Genomic DNA, 27,827 nt, shown 5'->3' with positions numbered 1-27,827 from the left:
GCAGGAATGTCAGGGGGAAAAACCTTTTGTCTAGGTCTTAAGAGGGGGCATGCAGGAAAGTATAAAATCTTCATAGTTACTATGCTAACGTAACATTTATTTGGAACCTCAGCACCTTGCCTGTCTGCTTTGGTGGCATACAGGATCTTGCCTGTAGGAGCCTTCATTTTAACTTCATCATCTGTCCCTACTTGCCTGGTGAACTTGTACATTGCAGCTGTTAATGGGGGAAGTACCTGCTTTGTGTGCTTATTCTGCGTGCCTGAGGTAACGGCGAACTTCTTCATATTAATTAGCAGCAGTCAGCACTCCTGCTTCAAAGCACTGGGAGTTTAAAAAAAAATCACATTAGCAATGCAGTCTTTTTCTATTACAGTCCCCTCTGCTGACAAATACAGAAGTAGTAGCATCACTAGAAGCAGAAAAATATTTTAAAAAACCCAAAAAGCAACCCCCAGCTCTTGAAATGCTAATGAGTCATGGGGGACAATAAATCAAACTGCTGGTAGGAGAGATACCTTTAGATACCTGTGAGGAACTTCTGACTCATCTAGGTATCAGACTTAATGACCATAAGCGAGATGTGAAGAAATAGAAAGTTCAGCATTAAATCTAGCGACAGGACCAATTGTACAGTTAGAGAGATATTTTTTTTTTAACATGAAACTCTTAGTGAATTAATTCAGGAAGATAATGGAAGATACGAAAAGAAAACTCAACATGCCGAGTGTTTAGCAAAAATCAGTTCTGAATCAGTCTAAGAAAGGAAAGGTATTAAAGAAGGTCTGACATGTAAGTTATTGAATCAAATTATTAGAAATTGAAGATTAAAATTAAAGCTGAATGAGACTTCATGCCTTAAAACTGAAGACTGCCAAGAGTGTAGACTTCGTTGTTATTATTATAAAAATACTAATTTGACAAAAAAAGTGTAATAGTGCAACACTGACTTTGGTTTGGCACTGGATAGGTACCCTGGGATTAATACTGGCATAATTATATCTGTAGTTTTAAGAGTGAAGAAACTCAGACCTTGAGAACCCATTAGTGACTTGCTGTTGGTTGGGTTTTTTTAATCCATTGAATGTTATTCAAGCTCATCTGGTGCAGACTTGTTCTTTTGTTTTGTTTTGACCCATTGACCTTCATGCAAATTTAATTAGAAAGTAAGAAGGTAAAAGAAGAGAGCTGATCTCACACATAAGCTACGTTGTCTTTATCACTTTGGGCAACATAATAATTCAGTCTTTAATAGGCTGCTAAAATTTTTAGTATTTGAATAGACATCAGTGAAGAAACTGTGTTTACTTGATCCTACTGCACACTTTCTGTTTAGAAAGGATTCATCATGTTTCTGTGTCTTGGTATGAGTCTAATGAATGTTGCTTTGAAATCAGTGACAAAATACATCTTTACTGGTAATGTGCTGGCTGGCTTGTTACAAGCAGGGTTTTAATTATGAGGAATTTTTTAATTTGGAGATTTTACAAATGGTTTACAGAGTGGGCTGTGCATTTTTTCCATGCAGATCTCTTCCTTACCTTCTGTGTTTGCATCATAGATCGCTCTTTAGCATCTACAGTAATTGCCAGCTGGAGGAAGTTATCTTTTTCGACTATTGCAAGTTGTCTTCTCAGAGTTAACTGAGAGTTGTAAGGGTTTGGGCTGTGGTGTTGGTTTTTTTTGTTCAGATTTGAGATCAAACCTTTCTTACCTTCTCCAGGCATTAAGAACTTTATCCAGATTTTAAAAATGGTGTTGCTCCATGACTCTGAATTTAATTTAGGGTAATGTCAGGTCCTTGCGTTGCGTCGTTGCGCTCTGTATGCTCCATGTCATTGCCTGGATGTTCTGGGACAGCTTCGCAAGACACTCCGCATCTTACATAGGCGAGTAGCTAAATGGAAGTCTGAAATCCACAGTCGTTACACACAGAGAAATGTGCTCAAACTCATGAGAAAAGTTCTGTCTCCCTGCGGCGTGGCTCGGGTATGGTCAGGAGCAGCGCAAAGGTGGGTGCTTTAGCTGGCTGCTGGCGCGGGGACAGGCGAACGGTGCTGCGGTGGCTGGCGTGCGGCTTCCTCCGCTCTCCTGCGGTGCACGCTGTCAGGCTTCTGGTGGAGTCATCTTGTGCACCAGAGAGCTCTCAAAAAGTGCCAACCACCTTTTCGTAATAAACGTGAACAGGAAATTCTGTCATACCTCTTCTTCCAGTAGTTACAGGAAAGGCTTTTTTGTTTCTTTTGAGTATCAGTTTCTTGTCCATTAACACAGGCAGATGCAGGGTCCCCTGCCAGGCTGTGAGGAAAGGCTGCTGCTGTAGGACCTTCCCCTTGTCCAGTTGCCGTTCTGCTCTTAAGATCCTTTGGATTCAGGAAGATACATCTTTGATCTTAGAGCCTTTTGCTAGGTTTAATGGCAAAATCAGTGCTTTAGTTAAACCAGAAAGGTAAGAGTATCCAGCTGCAGCTCATGCTGTTTTGGCAAGGGGGTGGAATCTGGCAGTTCTAATGGTTGTTTTTTTTAATCGTTTTAATTTAATCAAAGGTTTTTTTCTCTTTGCTTTGAGTCTGTGAAGACCTGTGTATCTGCCAGTTTACATTTCGGGAAGGGTGGGGAAGCCCGGTTGTCTCTCTAGAAATGATGTGACATACCAAATGTGAAATTTTAGAAATGAGAGAAATGTCCCTTAATTTCTTCCAGTAGTAATTGGTGGTTCTAGCAAGTAGCTGAAAATACTTGTTTTAATTGTGATTTTTATCTAGCTCATGTGAAAATAGCTTTTTGTAAGTAGTTAGTCCAGTTCCTTTACAGTTGTACTGAAGTGCAACTTCCAGAGCCAAACTGATCTAAAAGATCAGACATACCTGCCGTCATCTCTAATGTCTGTTCTTTGGCATATATACCAAATAATGGAATTCAGTTACAGGTCTTGCTTATTTTGAAAAGACCTTGTGCACATGCTTTTGACTCTTTCCTATAGTTTTTTATTAGTCATTTAAACACCTGTGTACAACAGAAAAGGGATTATAAAGCTTTCACTTTTCCAGTTGATTTTTCAAACAAAGTTTGGGGAGTAAAGGCCTCAAATGCAGAGAGGTGTTTGTTGTGTCTATGGCATTTGTTTCGATTGTTGAGCTAGTTTTTGTTTCTTTGTTTCACCTCTTATTCCTATAGGTGGCTGTTCTTAATTATTTCTTCATGTCTTTGGAGTCGTGGTTGGGGTGGGGTTTTTTTCCTTCTAATTAGAATAAATCCCTTTTGTGTATTTTAGTAAATTACAATTCAGTGTATTTAACCTTTTGTTTTTAAGGTGAAAAAGAAAACTATCTAATCAAATAACAAAGATGCAGAGCACTTCGAATTACCTCTGGCTGTTGTCTGACATTCTAGGACAGGGAGCTACTGCAAATGTTTTCCGGGGACGACATAAGGTTTGTGAGGAATTACTCATCTGAGTAACATGTAAAATTGAAATTTTTTCATATGTAAATAGTGTCATGAAATCAACAAAAAACATTTAAGATTTAGGCCTAAAGCAAATATATCTTTGTAACTATTCATACTAAGTTTTTAATTTTTAATATCCATCCATCTAGGATTAGAGTTCTATACAGTTATTTCTGAGGATTTGTTTTTGATATTGTATTATTTGTCCTTGTAAAATATTAACCGTTATTAATTCTTCATTCCTCCATTCTTCAATTTTATGGAAAAAATACTCCTTGCTTAAGAATTTAAATAGGAATAAGAGTCTTAGAAGTTCTTATTACATGATACGTTATTTTTTTCTTTGTTAAACTCTCTTTTCATACTTTTTCTCTGTTCTTTTAAAACCTGTTTTTGGTGATTTTTATGATTTTGTACTGTAAGTGAAATATTCTTAACATATTATCATATTGGATGAAGTTGCTGTTAGTCTTTGTCTGTAAGGCGATGCTTCATCCATGTCTATGACACCATCTTCTTGGTGACATGCCTTGAGTAATCAGTACAAAACAGTACATCTTTGAGCAGTTCTGCCATGTAAATGATACACAGTTGTGGTTTAAGCCTAGCCAGCAATTAAGCACTACGCAGCCACTGTCTCGCTCTCCCCATGGCAGGATGGGGGAGAGCATTGGAAGAGTAGAAGTGAGAAAACTCGTGGGTTGAAATACAGACGGTTTAATAAGTAAAGCAAAAGCTGCACATGCAAGCAGAGTAAAATAAATAATTCATTCACCACTCCCCATGGGCAGGCAGATGTTCAGCCATCTCCAGGAAAGCAAGGCTCCATCACTTATAATAGTTACTTGGGAAGACAAATGCCATCACTCCAAATGTGTCCCGCCTTCCTCCTTCTTCCCCCAGCTTTATATGCTGAGCACAACAATCTGTGGTATGGAATATCCACTTGGTCAGTTGGAGTCAGCTGTCCCAGCTCTGTACCCTCCCAACTTCTTGTGCACCCCCAGCCTGCTCACTGGTGGGGTGGTGTGAGGAGCAGAAAAGGCCTTGACTCTATGTAAGCGCCGCTCAGCAATAATGAGAACATCTCTGTGTTATCAACACTGTTTTCAGCACAAATCCAAAACATAGCCCTGTACTAGGTACTATGAAGAAAATTAGCTCTATCCCAGCCAAACCCAGCACATTTTCCATCCTTTATTCCATACAGTTTACGTCGTGCTCAGGTACCACACTATCTGATACATCCTCATTAACCACCACCCCTGTTCCCATCCTTTGATATAATACACAGATGTCATTCCCCTAGTCTATGGACCACCCATGTAAAATGTCCATAAATGTCCACAAAATGACCACTGAGTTCATTTGAGGGAGGTGATTCTGTCCCTCTGCTCTGGTGAGACCCCACCTGGAGTCCTGCATCCAGCTCGGGAGCCCTCAGCACAGGAAAGACATGGACCTGTTGGAGAGGATCCAGAGAAGGGCACAAAAATGGTCAGAGGGATGAAACACCTCTCCTGTGAGGACAGGCTGAGACAGTTGGGGTTGTTCAGCCTGGAGAAGAGAAGGCTCTGGGGACACCTTGTTGCAGCCTTTCAGTACTTAAAGGGGGCTTGGAAGAAAAATGGAGACAGACTGTAGCAATAGGACAAGGGCTAATGGTTTTAAACTAGAAGAGAGTAGATCTAGACTAAGTATAAAGGAATAACTTTTTCACAATGAGGGTGGTGAAACACTGGCCAGAGAGGTGGTGGATGCCCCATGCCTGGAAACATTCCAGGTCAGGTTGGACAGGGCTCTGAGCAACCTGATTTAGTTGAAGATGTCCCTGCTCATTGCGGAGCGTGTTGGACTAGATGACTGTATTGGGTCTGGCTGAGGTGGATTTAATTTTCCTCATAGCGGCCCTCATAGTGCTGTGTGCTTTGTACCAGTAGCTAGGGGGGTGTTGATAACACACCAGTGTTTTGGTTACTGCTGGGCAGTGCTCGCACAACATCAAGGTTGTCTCTCCAGCATTTCCCTCCACCAGTAGGCTGGGGGTGGGCAAGGGGACACAGCCAGGACAGCTGACCCAAACTGTCCAAAGGGATATTCCATACCATATGATGTCAGCTCAGCAATAAAAGCTATGAGAAAGCAGGAGGAGTAGGGGGCATTCATTTTCCGGTATTTGTCTTCCGGAAACACTGCTACATGTACTGAAGCCCTCCTTGCTGGGAAGTGGCCGAACATCACCTGCTGATGGGAATTAGAGAGTAAATCTTCTGTTTTCTTTTGCTTCCATGCACAGCCTTTGCTTTCTGCTTATTGAACTGCCTTTATCTTGACACACATGTTTGGGGTTGTGGGTTTTTTTTTTTTAATCCTAATTTCTGCCCCCTGTCCTGCTGAGGAGGGGAGTGATAGGGTGGCTTGGTGGCACCTGACGTCCAGTGAAGGTCAGCCCACCACAATGACCTTTAAAGGTCCTTTCCAAGCCAGACTGTTGTATGATTTAGTCCATGACTTTAGGCTCCATCTGTTATATGGTGGTCACTTAGGACAGGAGAGGTGGTGTGTTGTGTGGAGTTACGAAGCCAGCCTAGATTGGGTTACTGCTGCACTGGCACTGCTTCTTGTAAGGCTTGTCCTCCATTGGTTCGGGTGGTTACTGCTATAGTCATTCCTATAACATGCAACTTGAATAATGGGTTACAACAATTTAAAGGTACTTCCATTACAATCTCCACGCCTGGTCCCTTTGGGCCAGGTTGTAGGGTTTAACATTGAATGAACTCCCCATGCTCCTAGCCTGGCTAGCTAGGAGCTACAGTGTTTTCTGTGTTCCACATTTAACTGCGAAGCAACACTAAGCAATAATTTATCAGTTAATGTGCGTTTCTCGGTGGGTGAATTTCAACACAGAATGCTTCCCCTGTAAACCGTATGGTATCATGGTTGCACCCCTCACCACCCTCACTAGTCTGAGCACGCGACCTTGCAGCTTATTGTCAGCAGGAGAAAACTTCTACCTGGGCACCAGTGATGCACAACACACCTAGCCTAAGGCCAGGAAGGCTTTGTCCTTAGGAAGAATCTGTTACACGCAAGACTGCTGATGTAAGCTTATTCCTAGAGTGGGTGCAGGGAGGTACATTGCCCTAAGACGGACAGGAGTTGCACTCTCTGCTGGTGCTGGTGAGTGCCTGAGCATGTTGGGGCTTAGTCCCACTTGAGAACTTAAGTCTGAGATTAAGCTCATGACTGTTCTCCTGTCACTTATTCTGTGGGTTTGCATTGCTTCAGGATTTTGCGTGGGTGGTGTATAGTGCTTGACACTGCTGCCTTTGGAAAAACAAAATACTGCTTTATCAGTATAAACAGAACAATAAAGAAAAAGAAAGCAACGTTCAGCTTCAAAAGTCTCTTAAGCAAGCCAAGATTCTCAACTGTAGTATGTGCATGTCTCTCATTGATTTGTGCAAGTGGCTTACCTCTTGCTGAAAAGTTTATTTTTCAGCTAATTTGATGGGTCATTTGTAAATGTTGAATTTCAATTCTGATAGTCTGTTTGCTTCTAGTCTATATTAAACTAAACCAATATATACATAACTTTTTTTAGTAGAATCTTAATTTCCACCTTAACACAAAATACTATTTTGAACTATTTCTAATCAGGGTATGCTCATACGCACAACAGATCTCAAAATGCTTAGATAATGGGTATGTGTACATTTACAATCTTATGCTTCTGTTGGATTAGTAATTTGTTTGTTTGTTTTAAACAGAAAACTGGGGATTTATATGCTGTCAAAGTATTTAACAGTATAAGTTTCCTTCGTCCTGTGGATGTTCAGATGCGAGAGTTTGAAGTATTGAAGAAACTAAATCATAAGAATATTGTCAAATTGTTTGCCATTGAAGAAGAGGTAATGAATTGTTGCAGTTGTGATCTAAGATGCATGGTAGTAACCACAGTAACCGTCTTTTTGCTTTACACTTAACTACAGAGGATATAGTTACATTTTTAAGGAATGATAACATATATGATGATACAAGTACTCTGACCCAACTAACACCATTTTTTGTTTTTCTTTCTTTGTTGTTGTTGTTGTTGAAAGAATATGCTTGCTTTTACTGCTTAGGCATGGGTTATGACCCTTCAAAGCCATCTCAAGAAGCCACTGTCCAAAGCTTTATCTTGAATTAGGATTTTTAAGATATCTACATGCATGAATATTTAATACATACTGATAGCTGGAGGTGTTTCAATAATCCTGACAATTTTATGCTTTTGCTTTGCAACCAACTAAATGACATAGGACATGTAGAACTGTATGTTGTGCTGAAACTGAGACTGATGAGTTGAAATGACCCAAATGCTGAGATTAGTAAAGAGGAGGGAAGGACAGCTGATGCTCTCTGCTCTTCTGTGCTGTAGTTTCTCATTTGTCCACCTATCAATACTGCTGTCAGCCCTTTAAGTGCATAGGACTTGAGACTTCCTTGATTTTTTTTTTCCCTTCTCTGAGTTAGAATACGTGAAACAATATAAAAATTCACCTCTGCTGCTTTTGAAGAAGATCACCAGAATGGGTTTTATGATCCAGATACAGATTTTATTTTTCTTTTTTTTTTTTTAAGTAAGATCCTGTGGTTATATTTAATGTTTGACATTGTTTTCACAATAGTCACAAACTTATCTTTTTAAATTTTTTTCCAGACAACGACTAGACACAAAGTACTAGTTATGGAATTTTGTCCATGTGGGAGTTTGTATACAGTTTTAGAGGAGCCATCTAATGCCTTTGGTTTGCCAGAGTCTGAGTTCTTAATTGTTTTGAGAGATGTGGGTATGTAAACTTTGCTCTTTAGTCTAATTTGTTGACTGAACAAACTCATACTTGTTCATCTTGAAACAGCAAGAGACGAGGAATTTGAATGACTGTCAACTAAATGAATAAATTAATGTGGTCATACGGAGTCACATCTTTTATTTATGTCTATATTGGTATAGATAGCTGCATTAAGAAGCCATTTCTGTTTAAAGCGTTGCTATAATTCTTTTTTGTTTATTTCAAGATTATTTGTCACATGTTGTACTTGATTCCTAATGATAATTAATCTCAGAATAGTAAATTAGAAAAATAATGAGGTTTATCTGTGTCTGCCTGTTACAAAATTTTCCTCCATTAGTTTATGGGAAAGATGTTGCTGAGAGCAAGAAATACCATAATTTAGCTGTTTGGAAGGAAAAAAGGCAAAAAATGCTTAGAATATTCTCTGGTCCTGGTCTTTTTTTTAATTGAGTGTCCCTTCTTGTTCCCATTTTCCAATGAGAAAGTAAACACATATGTCTTTCTCGCCTCAGTTACAATTCAGTGCTTGTGCAGTCTGTGTCAACTGTGTCAATTCACACATGAATTCTGTACTTTTTTTGTTTAAGTGGCTGGGATGAATCATCTCCGGGAGAATGGGATAGTGCACCGTGACATCAAACCAGGCAATATAATGCGTGTTATAGGTGAAGACGGTCAGTCTGTTTACAAACTTACAGACTTTGGTGCTGCAAGAGAACTTGAAGATGATGAACAATTTGTTTCTCTCTATGGCACAGAGGAGTATTTAGTAAGCCCTTATGGTTTTACTTTCTGTTAAAGAAATGTTTGAAGCCCAGGACCCTTTTTGATGAGAGTTGAATAGGGTGAAGGTCAGACTGTTGGGAATTAGGATTTAAACCTTTGTATTATAATTGTTTTTATAACTTTCCACCTTTTTCACCTTGGGTCATGCTAGTTCTTCTGCTGATCTCAGTATCGTAGCCTTTAAATAATTTCCAGGTCCAACTTCCACTGTTGCCTTGTGTGAAAGGAAGAACAACAGTATTTTAGTTATGAATGTCTTTGCCTTTATCTCTGTACATATTTTTCAGTTTGTATTTGAGCTACTTGGATGATGTTAGGTGTAGTTAAGATTCACGTGACATCTTAGTTAACCAACGAGAGGCAGGCAGAGAAGCATCAGTACAAACATCTTGGGCATGTTTTCCCACATGTAGTATCATAACTGAGATTCTCCTCTGCTATGGATCTTTTTCCGATTTGGTTTCTGTTGTTTCAAAGTCATCTGGAGGAATACTGGCTTTCTTCTCTTCTTTGTGTGTTATTCTGGTAGTCAATCTTTACCTAAATTTTAAAATACTTTTTGCAAACCCTTAATAAAAGTGGCTATCATACCTAGGAACACTTTTGTGATATTCTGTCAGAATAACTTAAGCAAATTCTATGATACAAGCTAACTTTGCTTTTTGATTAAAGAGCTAAAAGTTTAGAATGCAAATTATCTTGCTGTGAAATGATAGATTGGGTTTTTGTTCTTTATATTTTTCATAAAGTAATTCTAACTTCCTTTTTTCCGTTTTTTTTCCTCTTTTAGCATCCTGATATGTACGAGCGAGCAGTTTTGAGGAAAGAGCATCAGAAAAAGTACGGAGCCACAGTTGATCTGTGGAGCATAGGGGTGACCTTTTACCATGCTGCAACAGGGAGTTTGCCTTTCCGGCCTTTTGAAGGACCTCGTAGAAACAAGGAAGTGATGTAGGTAATTTAAAAGGAGAATTTTATCTGTTCGTAAATTTAAGTCAGTCCATGAAATGCTTTTTATCAAGAAATCCTACCATCATTTAGTAAATACTAAAATAGTGAAAATATTTAAGGAAAAACCTTCTTTAATTTTGTTGTGGTTTAACCCCAGTAGGCAGCTAAGCATCACACAGCTGTTCACTCACTCCCACGCAGTGCGATGGAGAAGAGAATTGGAAGGGTAGAAGTGCGAAAACTTGTGGATTGAGATAAAGTCAGTTTAATAAGTAAAAAAAAAAACCCAAACCAACAAAAAAACCCCACCCCTAAACCCAAGGGAAAACAAAACCAAGAAAAACAAGTGATGCAAAAAAACCCCCCAGTTGCTTACCACCAGCCAACCGATGCCCAGTCAGTCCCTGACAAACTGCCACCATGGCAGATTTCCCCCCCGCAGCTTATATTGCTGAGCATGATCTTATACGGTATGGAATATCCCTTGGGGTCAGCTGTCCTGACTGCGTCTCCTTCCAACTTCTTGGCTGCCCCCAGCCTACTTGCTGGTGGGGCAGTGTGCGAAGTAAAAAAATGCCCTGATGCTGTGTAAGCACTGCTCAGCGATGGCTAAAACATCCCTGTGTTATCAACACTGTTTTGGTCACAAATCCAAAACACAGCACCATATGAGCTACTGTGAAGAAATTAAGTTTATCCCAGCCACAAACAGCACAAACATTCTACTTCAACAAGGATTTTACTGTGTGGCACCTTAAGACCTGAATTAACATCAGGCACCCCCAAAACACTCATGTTTTTTCCAAACATCCTTCCTTCACCATGGAATAGGCAAGTCTGTTGCAGTGTGGTGTATATAACTTAGATACTCAGGCAAAATTATGGTATTCCGAAATGGGGTTTCAGTGTTGCAATTTTTTAGTGTCCTTTAAATGGTTGTCTTCCTAGGCAATCTTGAAATGCATGCACTGCCCATGAGACTGACATTTTTTGAGTAGCATAGTTGTGGACTGAGGCTGAAGATAACAGGTTTCCTGAATTAAGTTGAGGCTATGATTTGCTGATTGGAATTGATTCCTGTTTCATCTCAGTCTAGCTCTATTTTGTTGTTGTTGTGTGTGTTGCATTTAAAAAAATAAAGCAAGGTGGTACTTGGGAACTCTGATAGGCTAATAATGTCTCTGTTCTGGTACTCCTTGCAAAGCTGACTCCCATTTTCTTAGTTTAAGGAACTGCACATCCTGTGATTATCCCACAGGCATTCTTGTTGTATCGGCTTGAGAGATAAGCAGGCAACATATGTTTTTTATGTACCTCATCCTCCAAAAAGAGAAAGCACAACTGAAATTTTCTGTTGCAAAAAGCCTATTGTTCCTGGTTCATTTCATGAGAAATTTGAGAAATACTAGCCTGTTCAGTACAAAGTTAGACAATGCCAAATTGTATCCAGATTGCTAGATGTTTCCAAGTTAAAGTAACTTCTCAAAGCCCACCTCCTGTTCCTTCTTTATCACCAAGTGACTTTGTGGTGGCTAAATGTCATGTCTTGCTGTGGAACATGCTAGAAGTTAGTCATGTAAATGCCTAAATTGAACTGCCTTGGAAATCTGACTTTGATTGACTAATTAACACTTGGGAAAAAACTTCAGCTTCCTTCAGTGATGCCTGAAATCTTTCCTAAATTTTTCACAAACCTGAGGTAGACACAGTTGCTTCTCCAACACAGACCAAAATGTTTCCTTTTCACTGTTTACTATTTTAGCACCACTCTCTGTCAGCTTGTAAGTGAAGCTTCCTAATTATTACCTGACCTAGAAATTTAGGCCAACCTGTTGTTTAGGGTTATATTGTTGATCCCCCTTTCAGGATGAGTTACTAGACCTATGTATGTACAAGAGATAGTAGTTGATGTCTGTATTATTTTTATAATGTATCGCAGGTATAAAATAATCACTGGAAAGCCTTCTGGTGCTATTTCTGGAATACAGAAAGCAGAAAATGGACCAATTGAGTGGAGCTGGGAGATGCCTGTTTCTTGTAGTCTTTCAAAGTAAGTTTGAACTTCTCAAAAAGTGTTTCAGTGCTACCTGATTGGGCTTTTCCAGTTATTCTCTCAGAATTGGGTCTTTGGAACAGAGATCTGACTGTTGCTGTTGTTTTTTTTTTAACTCTTCAGTAGATCGGTACAGGCTACTATTAGGTTTTCATGTGGTTTTTTTCTTCCCACCTGTCCAAATAGTTTTATGACTGCTAATTTACAAATGAGCACCTGAGAATCTGAAGTGGTATGAGTAGAAGAAAGATTATTACTGTATTTTCTCCACCCTCGGGAAGGAGTATGAAAATTTAATAAACTTTGAATTGATGGCCCCCCTTTCTTGCAAGAATGTGACTTCAGATATAACAAGGATTAGGCAGTAGGAAGGAAATTATAAGAAAAGACAGTTCAGTGACTTGCATTTTTGCCAGAAGACGATTCACATCTGCACATTTGACATATTCTCATAGTATCTTTTAAAATTTTGATCATCGTATTTTTGCTTCATATGTCATAATACTCCGTAGGAAGAGCCATCGAAGATCTAATCTCAATAAGATCTTGAAAATACCTTCCATAACCCATGTACCTATTTATCTTCCTAAGACTTCTTCAGTACTTCTTGCACGGTAAAGTGAGAAAGAAATTGTTCTGTGACTCTAGAAACAACTTTTCTGAAAGACAAATACGTAGATCCATAAGAGGTGTAGAGTGGAAGTCTGGTTTATATCAATTCATTAGTTTATAATGTGCAGAACTTGCAATTTATAGATTTTTTTTCACGATACTGCTCAGTTGTTTCCTTTGTTTATTCCACATAAAATAATAAAAGAAGCAAATTTTTTCATTAAACATCTGTTTACAGTAATATTTTCAAGTAGCATTTAGACTATTTACTGTTACAAGTTTAGTACTAAAGTGAGTTTGAGCACAGTATCCACCAACCTCTAATGAGGTCATCAGTGTGCTTGTAAGCCACTGGAGCTTGCTTCAAAATGGTACCAGTTTTACCGCTGAATTCAGGTTTGGCGTGTACGTAATGCTAAAACTTTGAAGAAGTTGTTTGTGATAATGTAGGAGTAGGATCCATAAAGTTCCTTGCAATTCAAATTCTCAAAGTAGAAATACAAGAAATTTAAGCTGGTCCTTTTCCAAGAATAGAAATAGCTGTAAGGCAAGAGTTGCACATTTTTGTCTGCAGCAGTTGAGCTGCATGCATGGAGTACTTATTTAGCCCCATCTCAATCAGGATGAATTTTGTTAGTGTTGACAATTTAAATAATGAGTCTTTGCTAACTCAGCTGATTTTGATTGAAAGCAACATAGTGTGCTCAAACAAGCAGCTCAGCCAGCACACCATTAATGGCAGTAGCTTTCTTCAAAGCGATAAACTGTGGGAAGTATGTGGGGTGAGCTGGGTAAAAGACCACTGCCCAGCAGTGGTAGAAGGTGACCTTAGCTCTACAACGAAGGCTTTTTAAATTGTATGCCATTTTTCCAGTGCCTTTGAAATTTGTCAAATACCAAGGAAAAAATATTTGATAGTTGAGCCTAAAAAGGAAAGAGATAAAGTACGTGTATTAATGAAAAACAATGGACATAACCATTGAGCATTTTGTTGTTCAATAGAGGAAAAAAAAAACCACTGGAGTATTCTTCAAGGGATAATAGATTTGCATTCATGAGACAAGTCAAATGAAGTATTGCAATTGGTTACAAGGTGAAAAGATTCAAGTAGATCTAAGTTGTCTTATCTCTTCCTGGTGTCCTCTAGGGGTCTGCAAGTGCTGCTCACGCCTGTCCTTGCAAATATTCTTGAAGCAGACCAGGAAAAATGCTGGGGATTTGACCAATTCTTTGCGGAGACAAGTGACATACTGCACCGAATAATAATCCACATCTTTTCACTACAGCAGATGACCTTGCACAAAGTTTATATTCACAGTTATAATACGTAAGTGTTCTCTCTCTCTGTTTTCATTACTTTGGTCTTGTTCAGGCAGACAGTACTGTGACCTCAGATCATCAGTATTACAAATGCAGTAGCCTTTCCTTGGCAGTTTATCTGAGGAAGTGAAAGCTTGTAATTCTCCTGTGTAGCCACAGTACACAGAAGCATGTTGACTAAAAATAAAATCATTGAAGGTCAAATCAACAGATCTTAAACTTGGACGTAATCAGTGACAGAACACAGACTTAATCCTTGACATGTTACAATGTGTCTATGTTCGTAATGGATACCAACTCATCCCTCATTTGTGTATGTTACTTATTTACAAAGTAGTTTTCAAGAGACTGTTCAACTCTCACTTTTCTTATCTTGTCCTCATGAATACAAAATGTGCACATCATCTGTGTCTGACAAAACTCCCAGAGGGATTCTGCAGTTGTAATTGGTACAATTTAGGATCCTGAGTTATATGGACTTCACTTTATGGTCATAAAGTGCTGACAATAAAAGCTGTGAAGTCTGGTTTACAGTTTGATACAAAAATAAGCGCCTTTTCTCTGCCTTATTACAGATAATACAGAGCATGTGTTGTTCTGTAATATGCGAACAGATACAATTATTTCATCAAATGTGTAAATACAGTTCTGGCCTTTTCCAATTTTCCTTTTCTGTTCTGTCATTTGTATTTTGAGAGAGTCCAGATACTATTTTTGCAGAGAAACCTTGCCTGTAGCTCAAACTGCTATTTGTACTTTGTTTTTTTTAATTATTTTATTATTATTTACACTTACGATTATTTATATACTAGCTGTAGTATTAAGAAGTGACAGTGTGCTAGTGCTGCACAGGAGGCAAATTGATCCTTCCTGTTAGGTTTTTTTTCTTTGTGGGAGCTTTTATTTGTTTGTTGTTTTTTTCTTTGGGGGAGGGGGGAATGTTAAATTCTTATGCCTTGTATCCATTGATTGCTGGAAATAAAATAGCAAAGTGTCTTTGGTCTTCCTTACCACTGCTCTTTTAGATAATCTGGCTGTCTGTTAGCTTGTAGGCTGAATTTAAGGTGTGTGCTTTTTGACATGTAAAACACCAGACTTTTGTCATGGAGAGACCATCCATCTCCTTTGAAGAAATGGGTATGCCTGAGAAAACTGCAGTGTGCTTCCTTCCTATCATCTGGTGTCGCCTGTTTTTACTGACCTTCAGACTTCAGGCCAAAGCAAGTTTGTTTACACAGACGTGCTTTAGTGGAAAATCAGAGGTAGAAAGGGAAGTTTGATATTTTGCAGGAAATAGCATTTATTTTTGTAAGAGAGCAACCTGGAGCCTTAGGCAGTGTGCTGTTTTTTGTTCTGCTTTTAAGTCAAACGCTTTATGTGTAAACCCAGTTCTTAATTAATCAGAAATAAAAGGCATTTTTATTTAGGTAATACAAAATCTGAGTTCTTGAACTATTGTAGTGAGTCTAACTACTACAGAATATATCGTTTGTATTACAGAGCTGCTATATTTCATGAGTTGGTCTACAAACAGACAAAAGTACCATCTCAGAATCAAGAGCTGATATATGAAGGTCGGCGTTTAATACTAGAGCCTGGGAGATTGGCACAGCACTTTCCCAGAACAACTGAGGAGAATCCTATCTTTGTAGTAAGCAGGGAGGCTGTGAATATTGTTGGATTAATCTATGAAGAAGGTATATGACACTAATTTCCCCTTTCCTGTAGCTATCTTTTGTAAATAGTTTTGTTTTTTTTAATTATTGTTTTATGTCTGCTCTGTCTTAGAAATAGTGTTTGAAAATTTTCTGTGTTGATACCTGAAGTTCTAAGTATGCAGTCTGATTTTTTCAAAAATGCTGAGTATCCAGCATATTTTTAGAGAAACAATAGCTGCTTGTAATGTTCCTAGTGCTGTGAACCTGAGCATTTTATGTGTTAAGATGTAGTGGTGCATATGGAGTTCTGAAATTTTTTGAAGCATGACACTTTTAGCAAGTAGAATGGAACATTATAGAATGTAATTCAAAGCTGGTTCTTTTGTTCCATTACTCACCAAGTGGAAATTGAAGGTTTTCTTTTATTTATTTATTTATTTATTTATCATGAATGTGGTTAGCCTTTCAGTTAACAGAGGCAGTCTTAACAACTTACCTTTGCTTAGAAGATAAAGTAATGCCAGAACAGAAAAAAAAAAAAGTTTTTTTGCATTTCCATTTATCACTGAGAGGCTTATAGAGGGCCCTATGCAAGAGCCCATTTTTATAAGAGATGAACTGGAGGACATGCCTCCAGTTGAGAGGTCAGTGTTGCTTTTGTCAGCATGTCCTAGTGTCCACACTGCTTGGGCCAGCTGGCACTCACATAGAGGTGCTGAAGAGTGTGGGTAGGTGAACTGTTTGTGGAAGGATCAATAGGGCCTTTATATTGTGTCACACCTTTCTGAAGGAGTCAATGACTATGAGAACAAAGGAGATTCAGCTGATAGAGGCTACCCTAGGTTTTAAAAAGCTGTTATGTGAAGTCCTGCCCTTAAGAGTCTCAGTGAAACTAAGCAGCCAAGAGATATGAGGGAACGTCTCCCATGTGGGCAAACGTAGCTCTGAAGAACAGAAATGGTTGGCTTTCTCAGTGGAGAGAGATTGCTAGTGGAAACCTGCGTGAAATCTGTGCAGCATGTTCAAAATCGAGTCTGGAAAAGGAAGTGAAGGACAGTTTGCTGAAGATACCATGTTATTTAAAGCATTTAAGACAAAGGCTGGTTTTGAAGGTGTGCATGAGAACCACTTACTAAAAGGCTTGGCAGGAACAGATTAGATTAAAATCCATGTAGAAACACCTAAAACCGGTGTACAGGGTGGGGAGGGGAAACAGTCTGAACTTTTGAAGTCTCTTATGGAAAATAAGAAAATACAGATGTTTGCTTTATGTTTCAGTTTTACTTCCTAAAGTACATCAGCGTTATGATTTGGATGGGGATGCCAGTATGGCTAAAGTGAGTAATTATGATTTTAATTTAGATACCTGTCTCAGATAATGATACTGAAATGAAAGCTACTTGATTTTCAGATTAATAATGTTAATGAAACTATTTTTAATATGCTAGTGAGGATTCTGATTGACAGAAATGTATTTGTTAGCAAGGGCTCCAAAAGTATATTAAAGCCATACTTTGTTACAAAATATGTTTGTATATTTTTTAAAAAAAGAACAATCCCAAAAAACAGCCTTCTGAAGTCCAAGTGCTTTGTTACTGCATAATTCAGTGATGGGGGAAAGGAGCCTGCCACTTTGGAGTCCTGAAGGTAGCTAGAAGATTCATAACATCCCCTGTGATGGTGCAAGACTTAAGATAAGAAAAATAACATTAACCGTTCTCTCAAGAGAGAGGAGTCTCTAGGACTCTGCAGAAGAGTGGAATTTCTGTTGCCTCTCTTGCAAATTTTCAGAGTCTGTGGGAGACAAGTAGAGGTTGCTTCATTCTTTTGGTCATTTTTCTAAAACTACTGAATGTATGCATTGCCATGCTTTGACTTTGTCACTACCATTTATACTATGCCTATAAAATACTGGCTACTGAGGGGCCTTGTATATTCAGGCGTGGTAGTCCTGAATACCAGAAGTCTTTAAAATTAATAAACAGAAAGTCATCAGTTGATATCAATTATTTAAAATATTTTAAATCATCACTTCTGAAACTTTGTTCGCAATTCTAAATAATGCAGCGAACTTGTAAGTGAATTAAGTGAATGAAGAGTGTCCGTAGCCTTAGAATTTAAAAATGTGTCATTTTTTACAAGTTTCTTTTAATGTATGTGTGTAATTCCTAAACTACTGCTGAAGAAATGTACTTATGACTTCCCAGAAATTAAAGTAAATCTTGAGAGTAAGTGGTGTCATTTTTGTTTATAAGAGACTTATTTTCATCCCTAACAGATATTTCAGCATAACTGGAAGAACTCACTACCATGTTTAGCTCTGCCTCCATAACGAGTGTTTGGTTATCTCCTGACTAAAGTGGGCAAATTATGCATTTTAAACTACCATCTTCATGTTGCTCTTTCTTTTATTAATCTCTGTTGCTTTGTTGTGATTAATTGACTTGAAACAATTGTTAAAAGAATGACAGATTACTACTAGTGGTGTTTGTTTTTTCCACCAGGCAGTAACAGGTATCGTATGTTATGCCTGTAGAATTGCCAGTTCTTTGCTACTTTACCAGGAGCTGATGCGTAAAGGAATACGATGGCTAATGTAAGCAATTGATTAAATTTTGTTGTGCCTTTTTTTGTTGTTGTTAATTGAGATATGCTTTGATTATCAATACATAATTCTGTGATCTCCCAGTACCCTGGGAGGTTTTCTTTACTGCTTGAATATGAATAGGCTTTCTGAATTTTTTTCCTTCCTTCTGTCATTAAGGAAACAAAAATCATTTTTTCTGACAATAAGATGGCAGTTGAATACTTTTGTTATAGACTAATGCTTCATTTTTTTAGTGAAATAATCAAGGATGATTACAATGAAATGGTTCATAAAAAGACAGAGGTTGTCATCAGGCTGGATTTCTGCAGCAGAAACATTGAGAAAGCTGAGAAGATGTGAGTAGAAGCACTACACTGAATGCATTGATTTTTCATTATCATCTTTAATGACAGCAGTATTTTAAGTTATGTTTATTTACAGGGGTTTTGCATATAAAAATTAAATTTGAATTGGCATGGATTTGCTGATGGTGGTGTCTTGAGGAGATTTAGTAATATGCTTTACTCAGATTAGAGTGTTAATTTTGCTGCTTAACCTAGTAGGAACAAGTAATTACTATTGAGTACTAATTGTATGTGTTCTTTTTCTCCTTTCTTCTCTGACTCAGCTCATTTGCTGTTGTTGACTTTAGAAGCTATAGTAAAGCCTGGACAAAGAATCGAGTAACTTTCCTTTCATTAGTGCTTTAGTGCTTTTGTCACTGAGTTTGCTTGTGTGTGTTTATTAAGGATGACTTTAATACTGCCCCTTTCACAGCTTTAAGATTGTAGCATTTTATGCATAGAAGGAATTTTAATGTTGAAAAATAACACAGAGCAGCTGCGAAAAAAACCCCCACAAAACAAAAACAACCCCAAAACCACCAAAAAACAAAGCAATAGGATATCACTAGGTCACAGTGCATGCACGTAGGGATGCCAAAAGTAAACTGCACAGGAAATTCTACTTCTGTCGTTTTTTAAAGTGTCTAACTATTATGTTATTTTTGTCTATCCTGGTTAATTCAAATGGCAGAGGTCTGTGTCACAGAATCTCACTGTTGCCCATATGGACCCAGTTAGATCTATATAGTAGGAAGTTTTTTAGAGCGCTTTCTTTAAAACTCACACAATTTGTAATAATAAGCAACTAAAGAATTGTTATATTTTAGCATAGGAGACTTTCAAGTTTCAAAGACACAGAAGACACTTATTTCTCTTGTCTTCCGTTTCAAGGAGGCAGTTGTTCTCCAGTGGTCAGACTCTTCTGCCCTACCCCTTTCAGTCAAGTGCTGTCTGTAGGAGATGGGATTGCACCATTGAATTCTCCCTCCAGGTTTCATTTTTTTCTCTCTCCCAATCTTTGTTGCATCTCCAAGTCCCACTCGATGGCTAAAGTCATATTTCTTTCCACTTTTACAGTGTCCTTGCAGTGTTTATTCAGTCTTCCCACAAAGCAGCATTAGCTCCATCTTTAAGGTGTGTTTTTCTTATGCAGTCTGATACAAACTTTAAACCCTGGCTCTTCACAGGATTCTCCTATGGGTAGTTATTTTCCTATTCAACCTACTGCCAGTCTCCTCCAATGCTGTCTTGGTCATAGGATTCTCTAAACTGGCTTCCAGGCTGCTCTGAAAATGCAGATGCCCACAAGATGATCAGTGCACACATGTAGAGACATTGGTAAACCATGTTGGAGCTGCTATGCATGTGTGAATTGATTAGCTTGTATGTAGTAGTTACGAATACCTAAGGATTTGTCAGATTTGCTGTGTGCTTGCCAAGCATGTACGGACTGACACACCTGGGCTTTAAGGTAGTTGCTTTAAAAAAACCCCACAAAACCAGCAGTGAAACTAGCAAAGTTGATAACTAGTAAGATAACAGTGTACCTGTGTAGCCTAGTTACAAATCACCAGGGCTGTAATCCAAACTCCTTTTCAAGCCAGTTTACATTAGTTGACAGGACTGGTTCTTGTTCACTCTGTATTTGGTTCAGATGGCTTCTTCCTGCATTCTGCCAGGTCCCCATGGAAGAAAGCCACTTAGACCTCAGAAGAAACCGCTGTAGGTTCTGATTTGTGACTCCAGTGCATTCAGCAGTATCTAAGAGCAGCAATTGGGGAAAAGTTCAGTTGCGAACTGGAGTAGTTTTCACGTGAACAGAAAGTTGCTATGTGTTTGCACATGGTCTTTCAGCCTCTTATGAAGGGGAAGGATTTTCAATTTATTTGACTTCAGAAGACTTTTATGGAGTTAGCAAAGGACATGTCCTCTTGTTTGTCGTCCCTCTTCAAGACTATGCTTCAAAGCATGACAATGCAAAGCTTTTATTTGAAAAGGTAAACAAAGTATTGAGCTTGAGCAAAGTATGTATTTTTTTTGAAAGCAGCTGAGTTGGTTTTGATGGTGTTTTTAAAAATAAAATGTGCCTGAGACTCAACAAGAAAATTACCATCCTGAATCATTTATTTGGCACCTGAGCTATGGTCATATGGAAAGTATCAATATGAACAGATGGTGCTATTAACCCAGGTTTTAAGGTTTTGGTAACTCAACCAACCCAAGGTTTTGGTAACTCAGCTTTTCCAGTAAGTTTCCACAGCAGAGCATTTTGGTGCACTGGAGTTTTTGGGTTTTTGTGTGTCATTGACTACTTTAAGTAACTTTAGTTTGGTAACCTTTTAAAAATTATTTGGTGAGAGGAAGTTGTTTTCCACTGCCTGTAGAGTACAAGTAATGAGGATAGAATAAAGAACTCAGGAATGGAAGTTTCAAAAGTAGGAAAAAAATTCAAGGATTTTTCATAACGAAGTTGTTTCCATTATTAATGGCCACTTAAGGTTGTCAGTGTTTCATGGTTGCTGCTTGACAGATACTGTATTTCATATAAAAGAAAAGGTAGTTATTGTTACACTCTGGATTCAAGGAATATTTTGAGTGTATTCACTGCTTGGTTTTTTTTCTTTTTTAACTGTGCTTTTTTTTGTGGTCAGATATGAGAATTTGATGCAGATCAACCTGGAGGCATCAGAAGTGGATGAAATTTCAGAGATACACACAAAACTGTTGCGTGTAAGTATCTTACAAAGCCTGTGTCATTCTCAAAATGGGGTTTCTAAAGAAAAAGCCAAATAGATGATAACGCAGGCTTTTCTGTGAATAACAACTCTGAATTTTTGAAGTAATCTCTAGATTGCCAAAGGTTATTAAAATGCCCATACTGAGATGTGGATATCTTTCTGAAAACAGAATAAATACTTTTATTAGCCCAGTGTAGTGAAAATAATAACAAGTTCCTGAAAATGCATTCTCATTTTCTAAAATTTTAACCCCAGCCAGCAACTAAACACCACACAGTAAAAAATTATAACCACAAAATATATTTTACTTCACACTTTTTTCCCTTTTCTTAAAGAATTTTAAACTACTTTGGCTTTCTAAAATGATACATACACAAACACACTTCAGAGTGATCTCCTTTGAAATTTGCATTATATTTCCAGACAAATAAGGAAAAATTGAAATTAACTTTACACACCGGCACCCTGGGAGCAAGTATAAAGTTCTTCATTCTCAAAGCAAAAGGTGATTAGGGCATTTTTATTTTGAAGGTTGTATGAACTGCGGAGAAAGAAAGGTATGAATTATGTGGATAGTCATTCTACAAATTCTTAATAAACTAAAAGAACAAGTGTAGAAGTAAATAGGGAATATATGAAAGGTAGAAACTTACTGTTGAAAGAAAATAAATATTAACTAACAGAAATGCCAGCATCAAAGATGATTCTTTCTTTAATAGTACTATGCTTTATCTGTTTTTAGCAAAGCCAAGGCAGATAATTTGGCATATTTCTTTAATGAAGGTCAGTGAAACAAATGAGCCCATAGTATTGACGTGCTTAGTCTGTTTTCAGCCTCAAGTAATTTTTCACTTTACCCAGTGGTAAGATTGAACTTTCTTGCTCTTATGTAGCTCTCCAGCTCTCAGGGCACAATAGAAACTAGTCTTCAAGATATCAAAACCAAACTTTCTCCTGGTGGTTTACTGGCTGACACATGGGCAAATCAGGAAGGCATGCATCCAAAAGACAGAAAGTGAGTAACTGTGTTAATTGTTTTAATATATATTGAATTCTACATTGAGTTGTAGTTCATAAAACTGATTAATAGGTACTTAAGTTTTACAAATAAAAGATCTCATTTTCTTCCTTTTGTCACTCTAGTCCAGAAAGGCTGCAGGCGCTGCTATGTTCCATCACAGATATTTATTATCAGTTCAAAAAAGACAAAGCAGAACGAAGTAAGTAACTTGATTCACTTTTAACATAAACTGTAATGTAAAGGACAGGCCAGTCCTTCAGAGGACTCTCTTAACTCCTGAGAGTTAGTCAGCAACAGTGACTAACAGTCTGTAGGTCTTTCTTAGCGAGGTACCATCTTATAGCCCGTATGAATGAAACACCACTATTAATCTCATAAATTTGAATTGCAAGACTGGAGAGGGAAAAAAAAAAAGTAAATGACCACTTTTACCTATCAGGATAGAAGGAAACCATATAGGAGATGGGTAAACTTAGTGGAGTTTTACATAAATACAACTAACAGAATTAAACTGGTAATGTCTGTCATCTGCTCTGATCCTAGGGCTTCCTTATAATGAAGAACAAATTCACAAGTTTGACAAGTAAGTTTTGAAGTTACCTTTGGGAGATACCATGATTGCTTTCAGGTCCTTCAGATGCTCTTGACAATAACCTCTTCTGTTTTTATTGTAAATTTTAACCTCTTTAGAATTGCTTTGTAAAAAATTTCCTTTATATATCTTAAATACATAGGGGTGCCAGCATATTATAATGAGGTGCTTTCTGGCAGTGGAGTTTCTTCACTGATAGACCTTCTAGATGTAGCTGTGAAATACTTGTTATCTGGGCATAAATGTCTTATAGGAAGTACATTTTTTTCCTGTTTTCTTAGGGAGGAAAAAGCCATCAGTAACAGTAAAGTGACTTTGTAATTAAGATGGAGATAATTTTCTACAAGTGAATAAAATATGGGCTAGCTGAATAACATTCTAACATCTTCCAGAAACTATAGCAAGCAAAATAAATTTTAACGCAGTTCTCCATGCCTGTTTAAAATTGTCGCTTATGAGAGGTAGCCACATTAAGAGTCTGTATGTAACCTGGTTGTCTAGACTTCCATTAGGCTCCACTGACTCTACTGACTAACTCTCGAGCAACTGTAAACCGCTGCTCTGCTCATGCTGCTGTACTTGTCTCAGGATCAATTCAGTTCCTTATACCATACACAGATGCCTAATACTATTTAAGGTGCCCTAAGGTAAAAGAAACGGCTGGATGGCCAGACCCAGAGAGTTTTGGTGAATGGAGTTAAATACAGTTGGTGGCCAGTCACAAGTGATGTTCCCCAGGGCGCAGTACTGGGGCCAGTTCTGTTTCATATCTTCATCGATGATCTGAACGAGGGGATTGAGTACACCGTCAGTAAGTTTGCAGACAACACCAAGTTGGGTGGGAGTGTTGATCTGCTGGAGGGTAAGAGGGCTCTGCAGAGGGATGTGGACAGGCTGGATTGATGGGCTAAGGCCAACTGTACGAGGTTCAACAAGGCCAAGTGCCAGGTCCTGCACTTGGGTCACAACAAGCCCATGCAACGCTACCAGCTTGGGGAAGAGTGGCTGGAGAGCTGCCCGGCGGAAAAGGACCTGGGGTGCTGGCTGACAGCTGGCTGAATGTGATCCAGCAGTGTGCCCAGGTGGCCAAGGCGGCCAACAGCATTCTGGCCTGTATCAGAAATAGTGTGGCCAGCAGGAGTAGGGAAGTGATCGTGCCCCTGTACTCGGCCCTGGTGAGGCCGCATCTCAAATACTGTGGTCAGTTTTGGGCCCCTCGCTACAGGAAGGAGCTTGAGCTGCTGGAGCGTGTCCAGAGAAGAGCAACGAAGCTGGTGAAGAGTCTAGAGCACAAGTCTTAAGAGGAGCAGCTGAGGGAACTGGGGTTGTTTAGCCTGGGGAAAAGGAGGCTGAGGGGAGACCTTATTGTTCTCTACAACTACCTGAAATGGGGTTGTGGTGAGGTGGGTGTTGGTCTCCTCCCAAGTAACTAGTGATAGGACAAGAGGAAATGGCCTCAAGTTGCGCCAGGGGACATTTAGATTGGATATTGGTTCACTGAAACGCTTGTCAAGCATTGTAATTCAATAGTTGTCATGTAAGATGTAATCAAATCCCAAACTGCAGTGTCCCAGTATCCCTTAGTTTCGCTTACTGCTGCAATGCATAGCATGGTAAGGCAGTTACACTGGGATTACTGTCTGCAACACTAACCAGAATTGGGTTTTGTTTTTCTTTCCTGTCCTTGCTTTTTTCTTTTGTCATAAATTTAAGCTGACACAAAGATCCTGGGTTTTTCTTGCATGTATATTACTTTTATATATTACTAATTTATATATTTTTTATATAATTTAGATATTACTAATTATCTGTCACTCAGCACAAAGGATTATTCATATATGCTGGAAGTTCCAAGTGTTTGCAGAAGGCAAATAAGAAAGAAAAAGGATTTCTGTCCTTTCCATTTAGAATCCCTTTTGCTTAAATATAGCTACTTGGATAAATACTGACTCGGAGAAGACATTTGACCTTTTTTCCATATACACATAATTGCTACTAAATGCTTCAAATATTTTTTTTTTCTCCCTGCAAGGGAATATTTTTGAAACATAAACTGTCAGTTCATGCAGTCTGTTGAATTCTTATACATTACAACAGCATGAATAAACGTGGCTGAAGGGATTTTAAGTCCACACACGTCTTCTCCAAGTTTCAGAAAGCAAGTTAGAGAATGGGGTTTTAAAAGCAGTATAACACCGTTGCGGTTGTTTCTGTGTTGCAGGCAGAAGCTGTATTTGCATGCCACAAAAGCCATAGCTCTATTCAAAGATGAATGTGTCAGCAAGTATGATACATTTTTGGACAAGGCTGAGGACTGGACAAGGCAAGCTATTGATTTCTTTAATATTTGGTAATGTTCACTGCACTGCTTTTATAAAGGAAGCTCTTTAAAAGAAAACTTTTTTTCTTTTAGGAAAATGCTTCACACAAGGAAGCAGTTACTCGCTCTCACCAACCAGTGTTTTGATATTGAAGAAGAGGTATCCAAATACCAGGATTATATAAATGAGGTAGAATGCTTCAAAATTATATAAAGTGTTTGCATAGATAAAACTATTCCACATTGTTTAATGTCAATAGAGTTGTTTATAGTGACTCTTACATTAATACAGTTGTATTAAAATATAGGGCTGCATGGATGTAGTATTTGGTCCATAGTAGCTTCATTGCTGATGTCAACAGTGGCATAGAGAGTGGTGTGATTTTTTGAACCCTGACTTGATTTGGGAGTTTGGTGGGGCTTTTTTTGGTTTGGAGTTGTTGGGGTTTATTTTGGGGGGTGAGGGGGTTGGTAGCATTAGCATTCCCCCAAAAAAGCTGTGCATATGGATGTCGGTTCATTGAGAAGTGTTCTGTGTAACTGTTATCATAACGGTGTCTGTGCAGCTAGAGGATTGTCTTAATACTCTTACGAAGCATAAAAACACTACTCCTATATTGAAGATTAGAGGATACCTGCTAAACTAATGCTGCTGGTGGCATGAAAGAAAATGTTTTGTTAAAATTTGGATGCAAACTTGTCAGAATTACCTCAAAATTGAAAGAATGAGAGCACTTTCATGCAGTAACATCATTATTCTTTATAAAGGAAATATAAATTAAAGAAAAGCACCTAATAGGTTTAAAAGCAGTTAAGGAGTGGTGGAGAGCAGCATTTTACTTGTTAATTTGTTTGTATTTTAGTGGTACTACCAAAGTCAGTTATTGATTAGGATCCTGTTGCTTTAGAATATCTACAAACATAACAAATTGATAACTCTTCCTTTTGAGAGTTTATTATGAAAGTATAAGATAGTTAAGAAGATGGAACAAATCAGGGAGCTATAGGTCATGGCAATACAAAACTTTCCATGACGATCTCAACTTGGGGAATATCAGCCACCTTACTACTGGAATGATTTTATGAGGCATCATAGCAATGGAGAATTTAAAGAAGGATTTTAAGGTGGACATCAAGATACATATGACAACTTATATTGTAACTTACATTTCCTTTTTATCTATTACAGTTACAAGATGCTCTGCCACAGAAAATGTTTGCAGCTTCCAGTGGGATGAAACATACAATGAATACAGTCTATCCAAGCTCAAACACATTAGTGGAAATGACTCTTGGGTGAGAACTTCGTACTTGGATTGATGTAATATTCTGTACCTGTTATACAGGCGAATTGGAAAAAAAATTTACCATCGACTCTGTGATTGCTGTATTAAGATCAAGAATTTTATATTGCAGAAAAAACTTTATATTGCTAAAGTGGTGGTACAGATGTGGAAGCAAGTAGGGGACAACACTAATATATCATCCATCACTTTTATAAGTGTCACAAATAACCAACCTGTTATCTGTCCCTTATTTTGTATGTAATGACAAGTTGCTGAAAGCTGTGTGGTGGTGAGTGATCATAGCAGATAACTGTCCCTGTCAAAATTGTAACCTTTCTTTCACTTCTTGTTACTACAGTATGAAGAAACTAAAGGAGGAAATGGAAGGCGTTGTTAAAGAGCTGGCTGAGAACAATCACATCTTGGAAAGGCAAGCAATTGTTTTCCCTTTTTGCACTGATACTAGAAACGGGTGCATTTTGTAGATCCAGAACTTAAACTAAGGGACAATTCTATAACCTCTTTAAATAGAGGTAAATAGATTTTGAATGGTTGATTTGAGGTGTAATGAGGAAAAAAAAAAAGTATTCAAAACCTTGAAACGTTACTGTAAAATCATTCTGACAGAGCATTGTGGCATTTTTGTTTCACATTACTTATGTTTAGCTAATAAAAACAGCTGTTGCACATACAGAGTCATTCTGAATTTAAACACAATTGCAGCAATCCAATGGTGTCTTTTAACCCCTCACTTTTAGACATAATTTTTAACAACTGCGGAATGATACCAATCTGAATGAATGATTTTGCAGTTTTCAGATTGTTTAAATAAAGTTAGGAGAAAGAGGCCAACATACTTCATAAAATCCTGAGAGGGTATTGTCATTATCACATACAAACTGACTTTGGGTTTTTTCCTATGATGATGATAAAATATATTTAAAAAATGATCGTCTGAAAGCTTCAGGGTTAATAGCCAGTAGAGCTGAATTTAGCTTCAAGCTGAATTGGTTTTGTTTTGTTTCCCACCCTCAGTCCCCTACTTGGCACATAGTATACTCTCTTCTATTTTCTTTTCACATGCAAAAGTTAGATACAAATGCGTGTGCTGGCATGTGACAAGGGAAAGGAAAAATTCATAAGTTATAATGAATTAAGGATTGATTCTATAATCTAGTCAGTCACCTAAGAATATACTGTTTTTTCATTTTAGATTTGGTGCTTTGACTATGGATGGTGGCCTGCGAAATGTGGACTGTATCTAG

At 38.1% G+C, this 27,827-nt stretch overlaps 1 protein-coding gene across 1 annotated transcript; it reads left to right on the top strand.

The window, feature by feature from the left end:
• Positions 1-3,322: 3,322 nt before the first annotated feature.
• On the top strand, positions 3,323-27,827 carry TBK1 (TANK-binding kinase 1). The gene is made up of 20 exons (XM_010285055.1): positions 3,323-3,434; positions 7,224-7,364; positions 8,159-8,288; positions 8,882-9,063; positions 9,871-10,031; positions 11,971-12,081; positions 13,844-14,023; positions 15,517-15,713; positions 16,953-17,011; positions 18,179-18,270; positions 18,516-18,617; positions 21,257-21,335; positions 22,237-22,358; positions 22,487-22,563; positions 22,908-22,947; positions 25,178-25,279; positions 25,370-25,466; positions 26,466-26,572; positions 26,921-26,992; positions 27,776-27,827. Exons 1-20 carry the CDS (start codon positions 3,348-3,350, stop codon positions 27,825-27,827), a joined length of 2,190 nt encoding a protein of 729 aa, XP_010283357.1. The 5' UTR covers positions 3,323-3,347.

Source organism: Phaethon lepturus, unplaced genomic scaffold, assembly GCF_000687285.1.
Source record: "Phaethon lepturus isolate BGI_N335 unplaced genomic scaffold, ASM68728v1 scaffold1080, whole genome shotgun sequence".
Lineage (NCBI taxonomy): Eukaryota > Metazoa > Chordata > Aves > Phaethontiformes > Phaethontidae > Phaethon > Phaethon lepturus.
This window is presented reverse-complemented; position numbering and strand designations above follow the sequence as displayed.

Bases quoted from the DNA above. Each gene is read 5' to 3' on its own strand.
- TBK1 (XM_010285055.1), top strand. From the start codon at position 3,348: ATGCAGAGCACTTCGAATTACCTCTGGCTGTTGTCTGACATTCTAGGA. The intron at 18,618-21,256 runs GTGAGTAGAAGC...TTTTGTGGTCAG, and splicing joins ATTGAGAAAGCTGAGAAGAT to ATATGAGAATTTGATGCAGA. The intron at 26,573-26,920 runs GTGAGAACTTCG...TTGTTACTACAG, and splicing joins TTAGTGGAAATGACTCTTGG to TATGAAGAAACTAAAGGAGG.